This window comes from Ranitomeya variabilis, chromosome 3 (assembly GCF_051348905.1).
Source record: "Ranitomeya variabilis isolate aRanVar5 chromosome 3, aRanVar5.hap1, whole genome shotgun sequence".
Classification (NCBI taxonomy): Eukaryota; Metazoa; Chordata; class Amphibia; order Anura; family Dendrobatidae; genus Ranitomeya; species Ranitomeya variabilis.
The window spans coordinates 76500329-76520482 of record NC_135234.1 but is presented as its reverse complement, the minus strand read 5'-3'; the positions used below and the strand labels follow the sequence as shown (position 1 = coordinate 76520482).

Below are 20154 nucleotides of genomic sequence, written 5' to 3'. Positions count from 1 at the left end.
GGGGTTGGTTTCTGACTCGATATAGGCTTGGTAACAGACCGGGCTTATATCTAACCAGAAACTGGTGGCAGCATACAATTCTGGTGTTATTGGGGGATCCTGGCAGTGAGGGACAGAGGTTTATATATGTATCCCCGCCTGAGACTGGTGATATATATATCGCCTTCACTGCATAGTGCCCCGATAACCAGTACGTGACAGGGAAGCCTCTCTGGCGACTACTTATCCTAGGTGCAGTTCCCTGACTGACCTAATGGTAAGGAGGGTGCCAGTGAGCTACGACTGTGTAAGCTCCGTCATAGATTGGTGACGGTGGGGTGATATCCATATCTCCCGACTGTCTTTGTGGGAATTGGTTTTTGTGACAGTGCAGATTTACTTTCAGTAACAGCATAGTCATCTGTTGAGGTTCCCTTGTACCAACAATTAGGCTGCACCATCGTAGTTATAATCAGGGTTACCGGATATGAACAACTCAGGGGTGGCGCTATAGAGTTTAAGTCCTCTTTCTCGCTGAAGAGGCAATTTGCATATTAAATTTCCCAGAGGAGCATTGCACGGCGAATAAGCCTTCTTACCTTGACAAACCAGAGCTGGTATGTCGCTTTCCACAAGGAGAAACCTTACCCCAATTTTGCTTAGAAAGAAGTACATTTACTTTGGTTTGTGAAAGTCGTAAAATTCTACGTGGAATGTGAGAAAGTGCAACGTGGGCTGTGTGCTTATAATGAGATTTCCCATTTCCAGGAAGATAAAGAGTTTGTCACCGAATAGGAAAATATTCAGCTACAGTGCTAAAAAAATGTTATTACAACTAATTCTCAACCAAAATGAAATGGAGTTTATGATGGATAAAGCTGAATTAGAACAGGGTAAAATTGATTTACGGATCACCTCACTGAGAGCCAATGGCAAACATTCCTTAAGAAACATGATAAAAAGCTCATTCCGATGCAGCGAGAAATCAGAGAAATTTGTGATAAACAAAAATTCGGGCCAAATTTTCCAATGGAGTAAATTTAAGAATAACATAAAAAGAACTAAATCAAAGAGATTTTGAAGAAACAAAAAACTACGCAAGGATTACTGGACCACAGAAACGGATTCCAGCGTTTCTGAGGACATAGGACATAGGAAGCGGTGCCGGGGGATGCGAAGGTGAGTATGTTCTGTTTGTTTTTTTTACATTTTACGCTGGTAACCAGGGTAAACATCGGGTTACTAAGCGCGGCCCTGCGCTTAGCAACCCGATGTTTACCCTGGTTACCCGGGGACCTCAGCATCGTTGGTCGCTGGAGAGCGGTCTGTGTGACAGCTCTCCAGCGACCAAACAGCGACGCTGCAGCGATCGGCATCGTTGTCTGTATCGCTGCAGCGTCGCTAAGTGTGAAGGTACCTTTACTGTAAGTGCTGCCACTGTTGATAACAGAATACATTTTATACTCTTTGCCATCAGCAGAAGATATGCTAGTTTTAGCATTAAACATATGCATGCATAATCTGCAAGATTTTTGTCCACGTTTATAGGGTCCGGAATAAAAAGGCGGAATATCTCCATACACCTCAATGTAGTTTCCTGTTAGAAAAAAACGTCAGATAGGAAACAGCATTTCACCTCCTTTTTTTCCCCAGGAATAAGAAATCTTTTCGGGTTTCTGGGAGATACCATAAAAAATAAGCTAGAAAGGTGGTTGTAGTTGGAAAAAGAATAGAGCCCAAAACAAAGGTTTCTAATTTAATACACCTAAGATATTATTAGACGGCCAAAGCAGCCATGACACAAGGCTCCCGATGAGGGGGATACTGAGGTTCTTGGCATATCAGTGAACTTAAATGCCGGCGAGTCAGATGGTGGTAAATATTATTTCTCAGGGTCTCAAACTAGATTTTTCGCCACTCTCTCAAAAAGAGTAACACAAACATGGCAAAGAAGTTCTGAAGCTGCTAGAGAAAGAAGTTTTGGTCAATGTGCCAGAGGCAGATATTGGAAAGAGGTTTTACAGCAATCTCTTTTTAGTAAAAAAAACAACAACAAACATATAGTTATTTCAGAACAATTATTAACCTAAAAGTCCTGAATCTCCATCTAAAGGCCAACAAGTTCAAAATGTAAACACTGAAGCCAACTGTAAAACTGCCCTGTTTCATGTTGGTGATAGACCTAAAATATGGAAATCACGGCACTTGGTGGTAATGGAGGTGCTCAAGTAGAATCCTATCCCTTGATGCAATCACAATACAGTAACTAAATCTGGATTGTACTACCTCCTTAAATAAAAATATTCTGAAATTTCTAGCTTTTAGTGCCAAGTTTCCGAATGGTGATGTACCTAAACGATGCACACTAACACATCCCAATTCACCTATCTCATTAACAATATGTCAGAGTGGAGGTAAAGATCAGAGAAGACGCTCTTTATCGCCAATATCAGTGCCTTCCCTTCTGGATTTCCATGGCACCCAGAACTTTCAGAAAGATTTTGTCAGGGATAACATCGGAAAGATCACGCAGATCCCATCGCTGCCACTCGCTTGCACCCTGAGGAATGCGTTTTCTCCGAAACGTGCGTCGGGGTGGGCTGGTGGACCATGTGGGTTCCTGGTACCGCAGATTGTAAGTTATTTTTGTGAACTTCACTATTACTCTGTGATACTGCTTGCAAATCTGGGACTCCTGCCTGTATTACTATTTACTGTATCTATGGGCACTATGTATAACTTTATCAGGCTGTATTTTCTACATATTTATAGTGTGGTCTACCAACGCCTTGCATGGATGCTGGTTTTGTGTGCACATTTTAGCCCCCTCTACCTTTTTTGAATATTAATATAGATTTTTGTAATTTTTATACACAATTTTGGACCTTAGGACTGTGTTTTTCTTTCTTTTTCTTATAATTTATACATTACAGTTGGTCCGGATTTAGTCCAGTTTGTTACTATGGGTGGAGTGTTTAGATTTATAACCATATTCCTTGAATAGGTTGCCGATAAGTATTACAATATGCTCACAATACTTATTTGTTAATATTGTCATCTAGCCCATCCCAGCCTTTGCAGGTCTACAATTTTGTCCATGGTGTCTTTAGACCCGTCTTTGGTCTTGGTCATGGTGGGGAGGTTTGAATGTGATTGTCACGAGTGTGTCACGCCAACCTGGGAGATCTGGGGGGTAGAAGATAACTACGTATTGTGAATTGCAGATCTTCTATTTAGACTGTGTATTTGGATACCATATAAATTGAATTTGGTTTCCTTTGGTGCTGGAGAGGTTAAGAACCCTTTCTATGCTGGTCAGAAATATGCAGCTCCATTTCAGCTGCTTCTGATCTGGTTGTTAACTCTTCCTAGAGAACCTGGCCAGACCCTCTCTGTCCTGCCAGTGAAAGCTCTGCTTCCTTACTCTTTGGAGATGCTGCGCTGTGTGCTAAAGCTAAATAGTTGAAGTTTGGGGTTGGAGTTGTGGTGTTCTGTAGATTGCTGTTGTATGTGTGTTTATCTCCTGGTCCCTGATCCCATTTATTTTATTCCTCCCAGTCCTTATCTTCGTCCCTATTGTTTGTGATTTTGTATGATATATGAGTCACCCGTCAGGGCCGTGGGGTACTCGGTACCGAGTAAGGTCCTTAAAGGGATGTGTCACAGCGGCGGCGACCCGGTCCGTGGCCCTGGATGCCCATGCTAAAGGAAAGGTCTTTAAAGGGGTGTGTGAAATAATAAATGTTCATGACGCCACCTGTGGTATTCGGTCAGGGGTGACCGACGCCGCTTAAAGGGGTCCACTGGGGTGATGTTATGGCAGCAGGGATGGTATGGCTTCCCACAGGTGAAGCTGGGTCCCCAGGGCTCCCGTTGTATTAGCGACAGGTGGTGTAGTAAGAAACAGAGGACACAAGGTTGCAGTCTCTTTACTTCTTTACTTGGTTCAAGGCAGCCACAGTCCAGGGTACCGGTGTTGTGAACTATATTTCTTGGCTCCCTCTTGTGGTCACTAGCGGTATGGCACTTGGATTGTCTTTCCCCAGGTTGGTACTCACCTGGTTCGTTAGGCCTTGGGTGTTCCTATTTAGACTTCCTGGATCCTCAGTCTAGTGCCTGGAATCGATGTAATCAGTCCATGCCTGTTTCCTCCTGTCTACTGGTCTCCTGATTTTTGCAAGATAAGCTAAGTCCTGCTTTCTTATTTTTGTTTATTTGCTTTGCTCTCATTTTAGTCCAGCTTGTTCAAAATGTGATTCCTGAGTTTGCTGGAAGCTCAAGGGGGCTGATATTCTCCCCCCACACCGTTAGTCGGTGCGGGGGTTCTTGGATATTCAGCGTGGATATTTTTGTAGGGTTTTTGCTGACCGTATAAGTCCGCTTCCTATTTTCTGCTATTAATTAGTGGGCCTCTCTTTGCTGAATCTAGTTCATTCTTACGTTTGTCTTTTCTTCTTACCTCACCGTTATTATTTGTTGGGGGCTTGTATGATAACTTTGGGGTACTTTTGTCTTGAGGCAAGTGAGGTCTTATTTTCTCTGAAAGGGTTAGTTAGTTCTCCGGCTGGTGCGAGACGTCTAGAATCAACGTAGGTACGTTCCCCGGCTGCTTCTAGTTGTGGGCTAGGATCAGGTATATGGTCAGCCAAGTTACCACCTCCCTATGAGCTGGTTTTTGTGTTTGCGGACTTAGCTTAAACTCCTGAGATCCTCTACCACTCATAACAGTATTCCAGGCCAAAGTGAATATTTAATGCATTGCAGAAGCGGGATTAAAAGAAAAGAAGTTCTGAGTTTTTTTTGTTTTTTTTCTTCTTCCCCTTTTTCTCTGAGTGGCTTGAAGCTCTGCTGCAGACATGAATGTTCAGACTCTGATTACTAGTGTGGATCAGCTTGCTGCACGAGTGCAGGGCATTCAGGATTTTGTTACTAGTAGTCCTATGTCAGAGCCTAAGATACCTATTCCTGAGCTGTTCTCTGGAGATCGATTTAAATTTAGGAATTTTAGGAATAATTGTAAATTGTTTCTATCTTTGAGACCTCGTTCGTCTGGAGACTCAGCTCAGCAAGTTAAAATTGTTATCTCCTTCTTGCGTGGCGACCCTCAGGATTGGGCTTTCTCATTGGCGCCAGGAGATCCGGCATTGGCAAATATTGATGCGTTTTTTCTGGCGCTCGGATTGCTTTATGAGGAGCCCAATCTTGAAATTCAGGCAGAAAAAGCTTTGCTGGCTATCTCTCAGGGCCAGGATGAAGCTGAAGTGTATTGCCAAAGATTTCGTAAATGGTCCGTGCTTAGGGTACCGTCACACAGTGAAATTTCCATCGCTGCGACGGCACGATTCGTGACGTCGCAGCGTCGTATGAATATCGCTCCAGCGTCGTAGACTGCGGTCACACTTTGCAATCACGGCGCTGGAGCGATGCCGAAGTCCCCGGGTAACCAGGGTAAACATCGGGTTACTAAGCGCAGGGCCGCGCTTAGTAACCCGATGTTTACCCTGGTTACCAGCGTTAACGTAAAAAAAACAAACAGTACATACTTACATTCCGGTGTCTGTCCCCGGCGTTCTGCTTCTCTCCACTGTGTAAGCGCCATAGCTGGAAAGCAGAGCGGTGACGTCACCGCGTCACCGCTGTGCTCGCTTTCCGGCCGGCAGGCGCTCACACAGTGGAGAGAAGCTGAGACGCCGGAGGACAGACACCGGAATGTAAGTATGTACTGTTTGTTTTTTTTACGTTTACGCTTGTAACCAGGGTAAACATCGGGTTACTAAGCGCGGCCCTGCGCTTAGTTACCCGATGTTTACCCTGGTTACAAGCGAACACATCGCTGGATCGCTGTCACACACAACGATCCAGCGATGTCAGCGGGTGATCAAGCGACGAAAGAAAGTTCCAAACGATGTGCTACGACGTACGATTCTCAGCAGGGTCCCTGATCGCTGCTGCGTGTCAGACACTGCGATATCGTAACGATATCGCTAGAACGTCACGAATCGTACCGTCGTAGCGATGGAAATTTCACTGTGTGACGGTACCCTTACTCAATGGAATGAGTGTGCTCTGGCCGCAAATTTCAGAAATGGCCTTTCTGAAGCCATTAAGAATGTGATGGTGGGTTTTCCCATTCCTACAAGTCTGAATGATTCTATGGCTCTGGCCATTCAGATTGATCGGCGTTTGTGGGAGCGCAAATCCGCTAATCCTCTGGCGGTGTTGTCTGAACAGACACCTGACTTAATGCAATGTGATAGAATTCAGACTAGAGCCGAACGGCAAAATCATAGACGTCAGAATGGGTTGTGTTTTTCTGTGGTGATTCTACACATGTTATCTCAGCATGCTCTAAACGCCTAACAAAGATTGTTAGTCCTGTCGCCATTGGTAATTTGCAGCCTAAGTTTATTTTGTCTGTGACTTTAATTTGCTCATTGTCTTCCTACCCTGTTATGGCATTTGTGGATTCAGGTGCTGCCCTGAGTCTTATGGACTTGTCGTTTGCCAAGCGCTGTGGTTTTGTCCTGGAGCCTTTAGAAAATCCTATTCCTCTTAGAGGAATTGATGCTATGCCATTGGCGGAGAATAAACCGCAGTATTGGACACAAGTGACCATGTGCATGACTCCTGAACATCGGGAGGTGATTCGTTTTCTTGTTCTGCATAAAATGCATGATTTCGTCGTTTTAGGTCTGCCATGGTTACAGACCCATAATCCAGTTTTGGATTGGAAGGCTATGTCTGTGACAAGTTGGGGTTGTCAGGGAATTCATTGTGATTCCCCGTCGGTGTCTATTGCTTCTTCTACCCCTTCTGAAGTTCCTGAGAATTTGTTGGACTATCAGGATGTATTCAGTGAGTCCAGGTCCAGTGCTCTTCCTCAACATAGGGACTGTGACCGCGCTATAGATTTGATTCCTGGTAGTAAATTTCCTAAGGGACGATTATTTAATCTGTCTGTACCTGAGCATGCCGCGATGCGTTCTTATATAAAGGAGTCTTTGGAGAAGGGACATATTCGTCCATCCTCTTCCAATCTTGGTGCGGGATTCTTTTTTGTGGCCAAGAGAGACGGGTCTTTGAGACCTTGTATAGACTATCGGCTTCTGAATAAAATCACGGTTAAATTTCAGTATCCTTTGCCACTATTGTCGGACTTGTTTGCTCGGATTAAGGGTGCCAGTTGGTTCACCAAGATAGATCTTCATGGTGCGTACAACCTTGTGCGCATTAAGCAGGGAGATGAATGGAAAACTGCGTTTAATACGCCCGAAGGTCATTTTGAGTACTTGGTGATGCCTTTTGGGCTCTCTAATGCTCCTTCAGTGTTTCAGTCCTTTATGCATGACATTTTCCGGAAGTATCTAGATAAATTTATGATTGTTTATCTGGATGATATTCTGGTTTTTTCTGATGATTGGGATTCTCATGTAAAGCAGGTCAGGATGGTGTTTCAGGTTTTGCGTGATAATGCTTTGTTTGTGAAGGGCTCAAAGTGTCTCTTTGGAGTGCAGAAGGTTTCCTTTTTGGGTTTTATTTTCTCCCCTTCTACTGTGGAGATGGACCCAGTCAAGGTCCGAGCTATTCATGATTGGACTCAACCCACGTCTGTTAAGAGTCTCCAGAAGTTCTTGGGTTTTGCTAATTTCTACCGTCGTTTTATTGCTAACTTTTCTAGCGTTGTTAAACCTTTGACGGATATGACCAAGAAAGGTTCTGATGTTGCTAATTGGGCTCCTGCGGCCGTGGAGGCCTTCCGGGAGCTGAAGCGCCGGTTTACTTCGGCGCCTGTTTTGTGCCAGCCTGATGTCTCACTTCCCTTTCATGTTGAAGTGGATGCTTCTGAGATCGGTGCAGGGGCTGTTTTGTCGCAGAAAGGCTCTGGTTGCTCTGTGATGAGACCATGTGCTTTTTTTTCTAGGAAATTTTCGCCTGCTGAGCGGAACTATGATGTTTTTAATCGGGAGTTGTTGGCTATGAAGTGGGCATTTGAGGAGTGGCGTCATTGGCTCGAGGGAGCTAAGCATCGTGTGGTGGTCTTGACTGATCACAAAAATCTGATGTATCTCGAGTCTGCTAAGCGCCTGAATCCTAGACAGGCTCGTTGGTCATTGTTTTTCTCCTGTTTTGACTTTGTGGTCTCATACCTGCCTGGTTCAAAGAATGTGAAGGCTGATGCTCTTTCTAGGAGCTTTGTGCCTGACTCTCCTGGAGTCTCAGAGCCAGCTGGTATTCTGAAAGAGGGAGTAATCTTGTCGGCCATTTCTCCTGATTTGCGACGTGTGTTGCAGAGATTTCAGGCTGGTAGACCTGACCCTTGCCCACCTGATAGACTGTTTGTTCCTGATAAACGGACCAGCAGAGTTATTTCCGAGGTTCATTCCTCGGTGTTGGCAGGGCATCCTGGGATTTTTGGTACCAGAGATTTGGTGGTTAGGTCCTTTTGGTGGCCTTCCTTGTCGCGGGATGTGCGTTCTTTTGTGCAGTCCTGTGGGACTTGTGCTCGGGCTAAGCCTTGCTGTTCTCGTGCCAGCGGGTTGCTTTTGCCCTTGCCCGTCCCGAAGAGGCCTTGGACACACATTTCCATGGATTTCATTTCAGATCTTCCGGTGTCTCAAGGAATGTCTGTCATCTGGGTGGTGTGTGATCGTTTTTCCAAGATGGTCCATTTGGTGCCCTTGCCTAAGTTGCCTTCCTCTTCCGATCTGGTTCCTTTGTTCTTTCAGAATGTGGTTCGTTTGCACGGCATTCCTGAGAATATCGTGTCTGACAGAGGATCCCAGTTTGTGTCCAGATTCTGGCGATCTTTTTGTGCTAAGATGGGCATTGATTTGTCGTTTTCATCTGCCTTTCATCCTCAGACTAATGGCCAAACGGAGCGAACTAATCAGACGCTGGAGGCTTATTTGAGATGTTTTGTTTCTGCGGATCAGGATGATTGGGTGACCTTCTTGCCATTGGCTGAGTTTGCCCTCAATAATCGGGCTAGTTCCGCTACTTTGGTTTCGCCATTTTTCTGCAACTCTGGTTTTCATTCTCGTTTTTCCTCGGGTCATGTTGAGCCTTCTGACTGTCCTGGGGTGGATTCCGTGGTGGATCGGTTGCAGCGGATTTGGAATCATGTGGTGGACAACTTGAAGTTGTCACAGGAGAACGCTCAGCGTTTTGCCAACCGCCGCCGCGGTGTGGGTCCCCGACTTCGTGTTGGGGATTTGGTTTGGTTGTCTTCTCGGTATGTCCCTCTGAAGGTTTCCTCTCCTAAGTTTAAGCCTCGCTTTATTGGTCCTTATAAAATTTTGGAAGTCCTTAACCCGGTGTCTTTTCGTTTGGATCTTCCGGTGTCGTTTGCCATTCACAATGTGTTCCATAGGTCTTTGTTACGGCGGTACGTTGTGCCTGTGGTTCCTGCTGTTGAGCCTCCTGCTCCGGTGTTAGTTGAGGGCGAGTTGGAGTACGTGGTGGAGAAGATCTTGGATTCTCGTCTCTCTAGACGGAGGCTTCAGTATCTGGTCAAATGGAAGGGCTATGGTCAGGAGGATAATTCCTGGGTGGTCGCCTCTGATATTCATGCGGCTGATTTGGTTCGTGCCTTTTACGCTGCTCATCCTGATCGCCCTGGTGGTCTTGGTGAGGGTTCGGTGACCCCTCCTTAAAGGGGGGGGGGTACTGTTGTGAACTATATTTCTTGGCTCCCTCTTGTGGTCACTAGCGGTATGGCACTTGGATTGTCTTTGCCCAGGTTGGTACTCACCTGGTTCGTTAGGCCTTGGGTGTTCCTATTTAGACTTCCTGGATCCTCAGTCTAGTGCCTGGAATCGAAGTAATCAGTCCATGCCTGTTTCCTCCTGTCTACTGGTCTCCTGATTTTTGCAAGATAAGCTAAGTCCTGCTTTCTTATTTTTGTTTATTTGCTTTGCTCTCATTTTAGTCCAGCTTGTTCAAAATGTGATTCCTGATTTTGCTGGAAGCTCAAGGGGGCTGATATTCTCCCCCCACACCGTTAGTCGGTGCGGGGGTTCTTGGATATTCAGCGTGGATATTTTTGTAGGGTTTTTGCTGACCGTATAAGTCCGCTTCCTATTTTCTGCTATTAATTAGTGGGCCTCTCTTTGCTGAATCTAGTTCATTCTTACGTTTGTCTTTTCTTCTTACCTCACCGTTATTATTTGTTGGGGGCTTGTATGATAACTTTGGGGTACTTTTGTCTTGAGGCAAGTGAGGTCTTATTTTCTCTGAAAGGGTTAGTTAGTTCTCCGGCTGGTGCGAGACGTCTAGAATCAACGTAGGTACGTTCCCCGGCTGCTTCTAGTTGTGGGCTAGGATCAGGTATACGGTCAGCCAAGTTACCACCTCCCTATGAGCTGGTTTTTGTGTTTGCGGACTTAGCTTAAACTCCTGAGATCCTCTACCACTAGGATCATAACATACCGGATCACGGATGCTGGTGTGGTCCGGCCATTTTGGAAGCGAATTGGGAATCCATGTAACCAGGTGGGGTTGGAAGCCTTCCTTCTAGCGCTGTAGAGTTGTAGTCCCTTGCTGCCTCAGGCCTCACACAAGGTCCTCACGTTTTCTCTCTGTCCCCCTTTAGGTAGGACACCACCCGTACGACAGGTAGCTCGAGCTTTCCTACAGAATCTCTATCATGACCCGGGCTCTATTTGCTACTGTGTCCTCAGGTGTCAATGGTGGATGGGTGACTTGCAGTCCAGCCATCCGCCGGTTTCTGCTGTGATACCTAAAGTGCTGCACAACCTTGGTCTTCCAGCTACCGGTATCTGCGCTCAGCATGGAGGAAGCCCCTTCGCAGCTTCTCTTTCCAGCTCTTCACTCTCCTTTGCTTCTTCTCTCTTTCAGTCTCCTACAGACTGCTCTGCTTTCTCTTTCCTTCCCAGGAGCTGCAGAATCACTCGTCTCCACGACTCCAGCTTTCCTTCCTTTCACCTCGCTCTCCTCTCACCAACTGTGTAACTCCCCAAATGCCTAGCAACTGACTCTTCTTCCTGTCCAGAGAGAGCAGCTCTCTTGAAGTCTGGTGTAGAGCTCCCCCTTCTGGCCTGGAGTCAGAACGGTGTTGTATGTGCTGAATACCTGTTAAAGGGATCCTTCCACGCTTCCAAGCATGGCATCACTCTCCCCGTGAGGAAAACAATGCCACTGTAACAACCGGTTACCTGGGGTGTTACATATAGATTTTCTGTTATCCCTGCTTTGTCTTTGTGTCCGGTTTACCTTTTATTTCTGTTCCATGCCTCATGAAGTGGGGAGGGGAAGATTAGGGTTTTTACAGGAGCATAGTAAGGTCAGAGACTCAGGCCTCTCTACCTTTAAGAGTACCCCGGGACACGGATAGTTAGGGTCCCAGCTCCAGGGACAGTTTGAGGCCCCTCTTCCTTACTGAAGAACGTCACACCCTGACAGTGATTGAGTGTGTGGACAGGTGTCTATTATACAGGTAATAAGTTCAAACAGGTGCAATTAATAAAGTTAATGAGTGCAGAGTAGGAGGGCTTCTTAAAGAAAAAGTAACAGGTCTGTGAGATCCAGAATTGTTGCTGGTTAATAGGTAATTAAATACTTATTTCATGCAATAAAATGCTATTTCATTATTTAAAAATCATGCAATGTGATTTTCTGGATTTTGTTTTAAGGTTTTGTCTCTCATTGACCCCACCAGAGGTAATGCCTATACTACTATTATACACTTTTGCTGGTGTTCACTTTACGTCTGTGGATAGAACAATCTTGTATTGAGTACCTAGATTTTTATGATGTTTGACGTATAATTATGTGCAATATATTAGTGTGTTTAGTTTTATGTAGTGCCTCTGTACAAAGCACGGTGGGTTCCTCTGCCATTCTTCTGGTTTCCCACTTTTTTAATGCCTTGTATGTTTTCCTGTGTTTTTTCAGTGTTCTTGTTTTTTGTTAATAACATTTTGTATTTTTTTTTACTATTGGTTCTTGTGTACCTTTTTTCTAATCGGATTTTGTGCATTTTATAGAGCAAGAAGAACACAGCTATTACATTTTATATATTTAATCCGGAATAGTAGTTGTACAAGTAATAAAATCTTGGATTTTATATTCTCTATCGCCTTTGTTAATGATCGTTTTTTTTTTAATATGTAAGGTTCGACACGTTTTGCATTTTTTGCAAGGAAAAAAGTCCTCTAAGTTATTTCCAAAATAGATGAGGGAGATTTGTTTTGTTAGGTTGTTCTGAACTGACGGGGCAATGAGATTCCCCAAGTTACATGCTTTCTTGTGTATGAACATGGGGTGTACCGGGAATTTCTCGCCTATAGTTTTGTCATCCTTCAGTATGTCCTAATGGTGGTTTACATTTTTTTTTAAGAATATGGGTATTAGAGTTAAATTGAGTAATAATAGGTGTATCTACAGTACCTTTACTAATTTTGCCATTCCCTTTTCACGCCAGAGAGGAGGTTTATCCGCAAAGTCTCTTCTATTTTCTTTCTCGCTTCCAAAAGGAAGTCATTAAAATACCCTTTGTTTAACTTTTTTTTTGTTAGTAATTTAGCCTCATTATCAAAGTCTTGGGGTTAGGAGCAATTGCCCTCATGCACTCATGCACAATTTTTAGCCAGCTAGGTAAGTGGCAGCTTTCTATAAAACGTTTATTAAACGTACGGGTATGTATAGAACCTTCCTCAATGAAGATATTCAAATCCAAAAAGTTGACTGTTTGCCTACTTGTTGTAGAGGTAAATTTCAAATAAAACTCATTTTTTTTAATGTCGTTTAAAAATACAGAAAGTGATTCATGGTCCCCCACCATATAGATAAAATGTCATCTACGAAGCGTTGCCAGAGGACCAGGTTTGCGCTCAGTGCCCCGCCGGGGTAGATGGCCTCCACCTCCCATCTTGCATAGCTGGGCACGAACCTGGTCCCCATGGCTGTGCCGCACTGCTGGATGTAGTAGCCTGCCTCATAGTTAAAAAATTACGAGTTAAAATAAGTTGAATACAATCTTTAATAAAAATTATTTTATAATTCGGCAGTTGTTCAAATTTGTTTAAAAAAATGTATGGCTGCTTGACAGCCTATGTCATGCTGGATCACAGTGTAGAGTGACGTGATATCCAGCCATACCTAAAATGTAGTTGTCATACCACTGTATGTGTCCCAGGGTTTGTAAAACGTGAATGCTGTATTTAAGGTAAGCGGGGAGTAGTGGTACTATATCTTGTAATGGCAATCGACATAATGTGACAAATTAGAGGGAAGACAATGAATCCCTGAAATTATTGGACATCCTGGTGGGTTCATGATGCTTTTGTGGATTTTTCAAGGAATAAAAAATTGCAATTCTAGGATGTATGATATTAATAAATTCAAATACAGATTTGTTTAAAAGACCGGCATTTAACCCTCTAGAAATTAGCTCTTTCATCTTGTTGACAAAAGTAGATGTTGGGTCATTATCCATTTTCATGTATGTTTGTTTATCGCTTAGCAGGTGCATGGATTCTTTATGGTACTGTTCGTGGTCTAAAACCACTATCCCACCTCCTTTGTCTGCGGAATGTATTACTATGCCATGGTTATCCTGTAGCTGTTTGATAGCTTGACGTTCGGTGAGTGCAAAATTGGAACATCTTGTATAGCTAACCCGTCGGAAGTTATCAATTAAGTTTTTTTTGGAAAGCTTCGAATGGTTCAGAATACTCATTTAAAAGGTGAAAATTTGTTTTACCCTAATAAAAGCTTGGAATTTATCAAACTTAGCTGCAGGGGCATATTTAAGGCCTTTATATAGAGTGTGGAGACTCAAGTTGACAATTGTTTGGTCATTAGTATTTACTTTTTGGAGTTTCATTTTATTTTTGGTGAGTTTTACCCCCTTGCAGCCCCTCATATGTGTCTTTTTGGACCTAATTGAAAAAAAGATGTGTTGACCACTTTTTTGCGAGATTGTTGGTGACTCAGGATATTAACCTCAGATGAGGACTCTTCTCCATTTGCTGGAGCATCCTGTATATCTGGTGTATTACTGTTCAACGGTGGTTCATTCATAGTTTCCAATATTTCAAAAGTTTTGAATATGGGTGGGGTTAGGGGTGGTGGTAGAGGTGCAAAAGAACTTATTCGTCCATGTGAACCGGTATCGGGTGACAGATTATGAGGTGTTGCTTGTCGGTGACCTTTAGCTCTGAAAGGTGAGGGATTATCTGTTTCTGAGGTGGGATATGTGGAAAATCTGTCCTCTGAAGGTCTAGTATTCAGGGGACTACTGTCAATATCATCTATCACCTCAAACGTCAGTTCTATTCTGGGGATATTATGAAACCCACATTCCGGTATCACATCTCATCCAATTTTTTCCATTTTTTATTTAGAATATCTTTCTCTTTGCTCTGTATCCAGTTCCTGATACTGTGTGATAAGTTCATAATCTCGGGTGGTGTTTATATGGTTGCATCTCATCAAATAGTTTAGAAATCTTGTTTTTGCTTTCTAGTAGTTGTTTTTTTGTTGTTGAATTTGTAGATAAAATGAGTCTTCAAAGAGAGGGAGATTTTTTGTGAGAACCAACTTTAACAGATCTATCAGAAAATTGGTAACTGTTGGTGCAATTGAGGATTGTTCTAATAGGGAATACGATGTCATAAGTTTTCAATGATTTCTTATAATTATCTGTATTTGTTGCATATGTCTACATAATACTGACTTTTTATTCCCTTTTTTTCTTTCTTTACACCAGTTCCCTCAGTCTCCCTCATGATTCCATTCTCAAGAGGGGTTTGGAGATATACAGCTCTGGCAAAAATTAAGAGACCACCACATCAAATCCCTGCCATGGCCAGCCCAATCTCCAGACCTGAACCCCATTGAAAGCTTCTGGAATGTAATCAAGAGAATGATGGAGAGTCACAAGCCATCAAACAAAAAACTGCTTACATTTTTGTGCCAGAAGCAGTGTGAAAGACTGGTGGAAAGCATGCCAAGACGCATGAAAGCTGTGATTAAAAATCATGGTTATTCCACAAAATATTGATTTCTGAACTCTTCCTGAGTTATAACATTAGTATTGTTGTTTCTAAACGATTATGAACTTGTTTTCTTTGCATTGTTTAAGGTCTGAAAGCACTGGTTATTTCTTTTTAAATTTTGACCATTTCTCCTATACAAAATTTATTGCTTGGAACTTCAGAGACATGTTGTCAGAAGTTTATAGACTAAAAGAACAATTCACATTTAACTCAAAAGCATACCTATAAAGAGAAAAATCAGACAAACTGAACATTTTGCAGTAGTCTCTTAATTTTTGTCAGAGCTGTATAATAATTTTTGTTTCATTTTTTCTAATTTTTTAGACCAGTTAATTTTTCATTACCTTTTTTGTCCTTTTTCTTGTTTTATATTTTAATTTCTCTATTAACTGCCTAACTAATACCATTATTTTCACTTGCAGTTTCTGATTGGATTCTCCATTATGCTGCAACAAAGGAGACATTGCGCTTCATATATGCGTTTCACCAAATATTTCTTCCAGCCCTGGCTTCAACTACTCACCATCATTTGTTCCAGGACTTCATTTAACTTCTAAACAACTCAGCACTTCCGGCACGAACCTCATAGGACTCACCTCCGAGACGTTCCACTTCTGCGTCTCACTACATCTCCTGTTGGTGCTTCCGGTTTCGGCCGTCTGTCTTATGATGCACTTCCGGTGTGCTCCATCTTTGCGTTCCACAGCTTCATATTATTCTACTTCTGGTCACGGTCTGGCGGTGGCAAGTACCCAATTACCTCTTACTACCCAGGTGTTTTAGATTCTCCATGCCAGATACATGTATATAAACTGACCCAGCTCACAGCACACCAGCGCTCTTCACAAGGAGTATTCCCATATCCCCCTAACCCAGCGCTGTCTCTTACTGATGCATCTATTCCGCAGCAATCCGGTAAGCACACTATTTTCTCTTTCTTGTCTAGGGATATTGCTATATCCTTCAACTGATACCAATACAACATGGTGATTTATTTATCCCTCATTATATGTATATCCCTAATTAGAATGCATATACACTATTTTTACTAAGGTTCTTATTCAAATATACGGTAATACTTTCATAAAAATATCCTTTTTATACACACCTTTTTCTTATTTTCTTTTTTCAATTTTTATTTTTATCCTTTTTTTTCCTCTTTTTTTTCTCCTTGTTTATACACTCGGAACCTAGTTCAAACACTACATACACCTCCATACCACTCTTGTTTACGTGACCTGTTTGTTCCAATTGTATGGTGAAACATTTATTAGCGAAATACAATTATGTCTATTATTATACATCAATTTACTCGACCCGATTACCTTGATTACGATTACTTTTTCCTTCCCTATGGATTATCATAGTGTTATTTCTATTATGTGTAACCTCCATAATTTTTGTCTTTTCTTGTTAATGTTCAAATGTATTTGTATTCATTTCAGGTCTCAGTCTGATGAAGGTCTATGTTTATGACCGAAACCTTACATTTCCTTTGGGATTGCTTCACTTAAATAAATATATTCTACGCTTCTGAAAGAGTGCCAGATCCTATTGTTGTTTGACTAAGGAGTGGGATCCTATCTGAACACCTAATTTTTACACAGAGTGACGTGCATCCTCATCCACAGTTCCTGGGAAAAAGTGGAAGCAAAAGTATATTTTATACAAGCGGGACTGCATGAAATCACAGTTTATGGTTCTGTGAGGTAAGGCATATGCTGTTTATGTTTTACCTGATGGAAATCATCATCTGCGATCCCGTGCTGTCCTGTCTGTGTACTCTCTTTTTCTTCTTCCCTGCCCAGGAGCAGTGGTGTAATCAGACCAGGTCCCTGTACGGTCAGACACGACCATTACACAGGACATAGAAATGGGGAAATTACCGTATTTTCCGGCGTATAAGACGACTGGGCGTATAAGACGACCCCCCAACTTTACCAGTTAAAATATAAAATCTTCTTAAAAGTCGGGGGTCTTCTTATACACCCTATGTCGTCTTATAGGGCCGGTGAATATGTGCCTTTTGGGGGGGGGGGGGAGTGATCCTGATGCCGAGGGGGCGTCTCACAGGAAAGTGAGTATCCCCCATTACCTTATCGTAGCGGTGTGCAGCGTGGGGGTCTCAGTGCTGGGAGTGGCGGCGGCGGCTGCTGTGCTCTGGTGCGGCGGCTCCTCTTCTGTGTGGGGCCTCTGTGCTGTGAGGTGGCGGTGGCGGCGGCATATCTTTATCCAGTTGGGGCTCCTCCGGCATCTCCTTAGCCCTGGAGGCCCCGCCGCAACTCCATCGGTGCAATGCAGCGGCCATTTTCCCGGAGGCAGCTCAATAGGTGCGATGCGGTGGCCTCCGGGAAAATGGCCGCTGCTCAGATTCAGATCTCGTCCCGAAATCTCGGGACACGAGATCTGAATCTGAGCAGCGGCCATTTTCCCGGAGGCCACCACATTGCACCGATGGAGTTGCGGCGGGGCCTCCAGGGCTAAGGAGATGCCGGAGGAGCCCCGACTGGATAAAGATACGCCGCTGCCGCCGCCACCTCACAGCACAGAGGCCCCACACAGAAGAGGAGCCGCCGCACCAGAACACAGCCGCTCCCAGCACTGACACCCCCACGCTGCACCGCTAGGATAAGGTAATGGGGATTACTCACTTTCCTGTGAGACGCCCCCTCGTCATCAGGATCACTCCCACTCCCCACCCACCATATACACCGGCGTACACGACAATTCCCGGCGTATAAGACGACCCCCGACTTTTAAGAAGATTTTCGGGGGTTAAAAAGTCGTCTTATACGCCGGAAAATACGGTAATAAGATTATCTCAGCACAGAATATTTTATTTAATACATCCTATTGTGGAACTTATATTTATTCTAAGATCTGTTCATTAACGTGTCCTTCGTGGGAATAAAAACCCTTTAAGCATTATGGTGTTTTCAAAGACTGGAAAAAGTCCTGGCAGACAGCTTTTCTTAGTGGCTTAACTGCGGAATAATAAAAGGACAGCGCATTAAAATTCAATCTTATCTCCTCCAACATCATCTGTATTAATCTGTTGGACGATATTGGCGAGTTTATTCTATTGAGTATGGGGGCCGTAAATTAAGTTATAGGAGTTGTGAGTGAAAGAACAATAGATGCTCAAATGCTGCCCGCTCTTATAAATTTACACAACTTTACATAGAAAAAAATCGAAAAGTGCTATAGAAGTGTCCTAATTCTTAAAATGAACCAATATAGGAGACCTCACTAATAGTGTTGAGCGAATATACTCGTTACTCGAGATTTCTCGAGCATGCTCGGGGGTTCTCCGAGTATTTTTTAGTCGTCGGAGATTTAGTTTTCCTCACCGCAGCTGAATGATTTACAGCTTCTAGCCAGCTTGATTACATGTCGGGATTCCCTAGCAACCAGGCAACCCCCACATGTACTTATGCTGGCTAGTAGCTGTAAATCATTCAGCTGCGGAAAGAAAAACTAAATCTCCGAGGACTAAAAAATACCCGGAGGACCCCCGAGTGTGCTTGAGAAATCTCAAGTGACGAGTATATTCGCTCATCACTAATATTGTCAATCCATGGTCACTATAAGAAGAGATTAATACCTTATTGTATTGAGAGCAAATTATAAAAGTAATAGTAAAGTCAATATTTAGCTGTATGATAAAGTTTTTTTTATAGTAACCGACTACATAAACCTCAGGAAGTTAATATAAGAAGGTGATATAATCGAATATAATATAAGAAGGTGCGGATATTCAGACAGTACATCTGGATTGGTTGTAGACCAAGGAAGAAGGTGTCCAGTGGAGCTAACAAGACCCAAAATCAATACTTCCACCTATTGGAATTGTAGCACAGATTCTACAGATAAATATCAGTTGTAGCAATATCCTTTAGAATTGTCCTGTATTATTAGACTCCAAGGCCCCATTACAGCGGTCAGCATTCTGTCTATGGTACAGACCGATTATGTTCACATGGAGCTTTTTGAACAGTTCAAAAACCTAAAGTTTTTCGAGCAGAAACTGCATCGGGAAAATTATTTTTGGTGGAAATTTTCTTTTACAAAAGAGCTTTCTGTCGTGGTCCTAAAGAGTTTTGAACTAATATTTTCCTGAAGCATTTCTTCTAAGCAGTCTTTTGATTGGAGAGTTCCCAATTTGTAGAGATTTAATACAGGATTCACTTAAAAAAAAGTGACCTGCTCTTTGCTGTTTTTCCCACCAAGCAATTTTCAAAACTTTTTCCGGAGAAAAAGAGCAACCGCCCACTCCCACCCTATTAAACTTTGTAAAGAAGCGTTGAAGCAGCCGGCTCTAAATGCTGATCTATGACGCAAATGTTTACGATGACATTTCAGATTTAAGAAGAGGCATGCCTAGTTCAGCAGGTGCTGTCAGTACTTTTCTCATAGGAATGTGACAGATCCTCTAAAGAATGCCAATTATTCCCTCTTCTAAGTTTATAATTGTAGGACAAAAGACAAAATATCAGATTGCACTCGGACCAATGTTATTTTAAGGGGCCGTGCACAAGTCCAATTGAGTTGGTCCAAAGAAAAAAATCGCAGCATGCAAGCCAATGAGTCCGTTGAAAACATTGGACGGCACTCGGATGACGTCTGAGTGCAGATCGATTTTCCTGGGCTGACAGAATGGAGAAGATGGAGACATTTTTTTCCCCATCTTCTTATCTGAGAAGATCGGTGTACACTATGCTCACTCGATGATCGGAGTGTGATTAACATAATCAGTGAAAGTAACCGTAGGCACTACTATATGTTTGTGGTGCTCAAGTAGGTGCCCAAACCGTACAATGTTGTAGATAAACTTGGCACACACGTGGTCAGATGCAAATGAGAATTTAATATAAAGAGAGTACATACAGTATGACGTTTCGGTCATAGATTAGACCTTCATCAATGTACCTCTCATAGAGTATTTCATTGTTTAATTGGGTCAACAGGGGAATAATCCCACTATAAGCCAGTGTCAGTTCGAGGGATATATCACGAGTGCAGCGATTGTGGGACGCGGTATCCACCGCTCGTCCTGTGTATGGAGTGAGAGTCCCCCTCTCTTTCTCAGGAGAAGTGGAATCTATACTGACCGCAGACCCTGAACTAACACCGCAACTAGAAGTAGCCGTGGGGT

At 43.2% G+C, this 20154-nt stretch overlaps 1 protein-coding gene across 1 annotated transcript in view; it reads left to right on the top strand.

The window, feature by feature from the left end:
* The first annotated feature begins 847 nt into the window (after nucleotides 1–847).
* The window catches only part of LOC143817618 (uncharacterized), a 51488-nt gene continuing 32181 nt past the window's right edge, over nucleotides 848–20154 (top strand). Inside the window, exons 1-2 of the mRNA XM_077299109.1 lie at nucleotides 848–872; nucleotides 2298–2614. Of these exons, the coding sequence (XP_077155224.1) occupies nucleotides 848–872; nucleotides 2298–2614 (342 nt within the window). The remainder of the gene's footprint in view (nucleotides 873–2297; nucleotides 2615–20154) is intronic.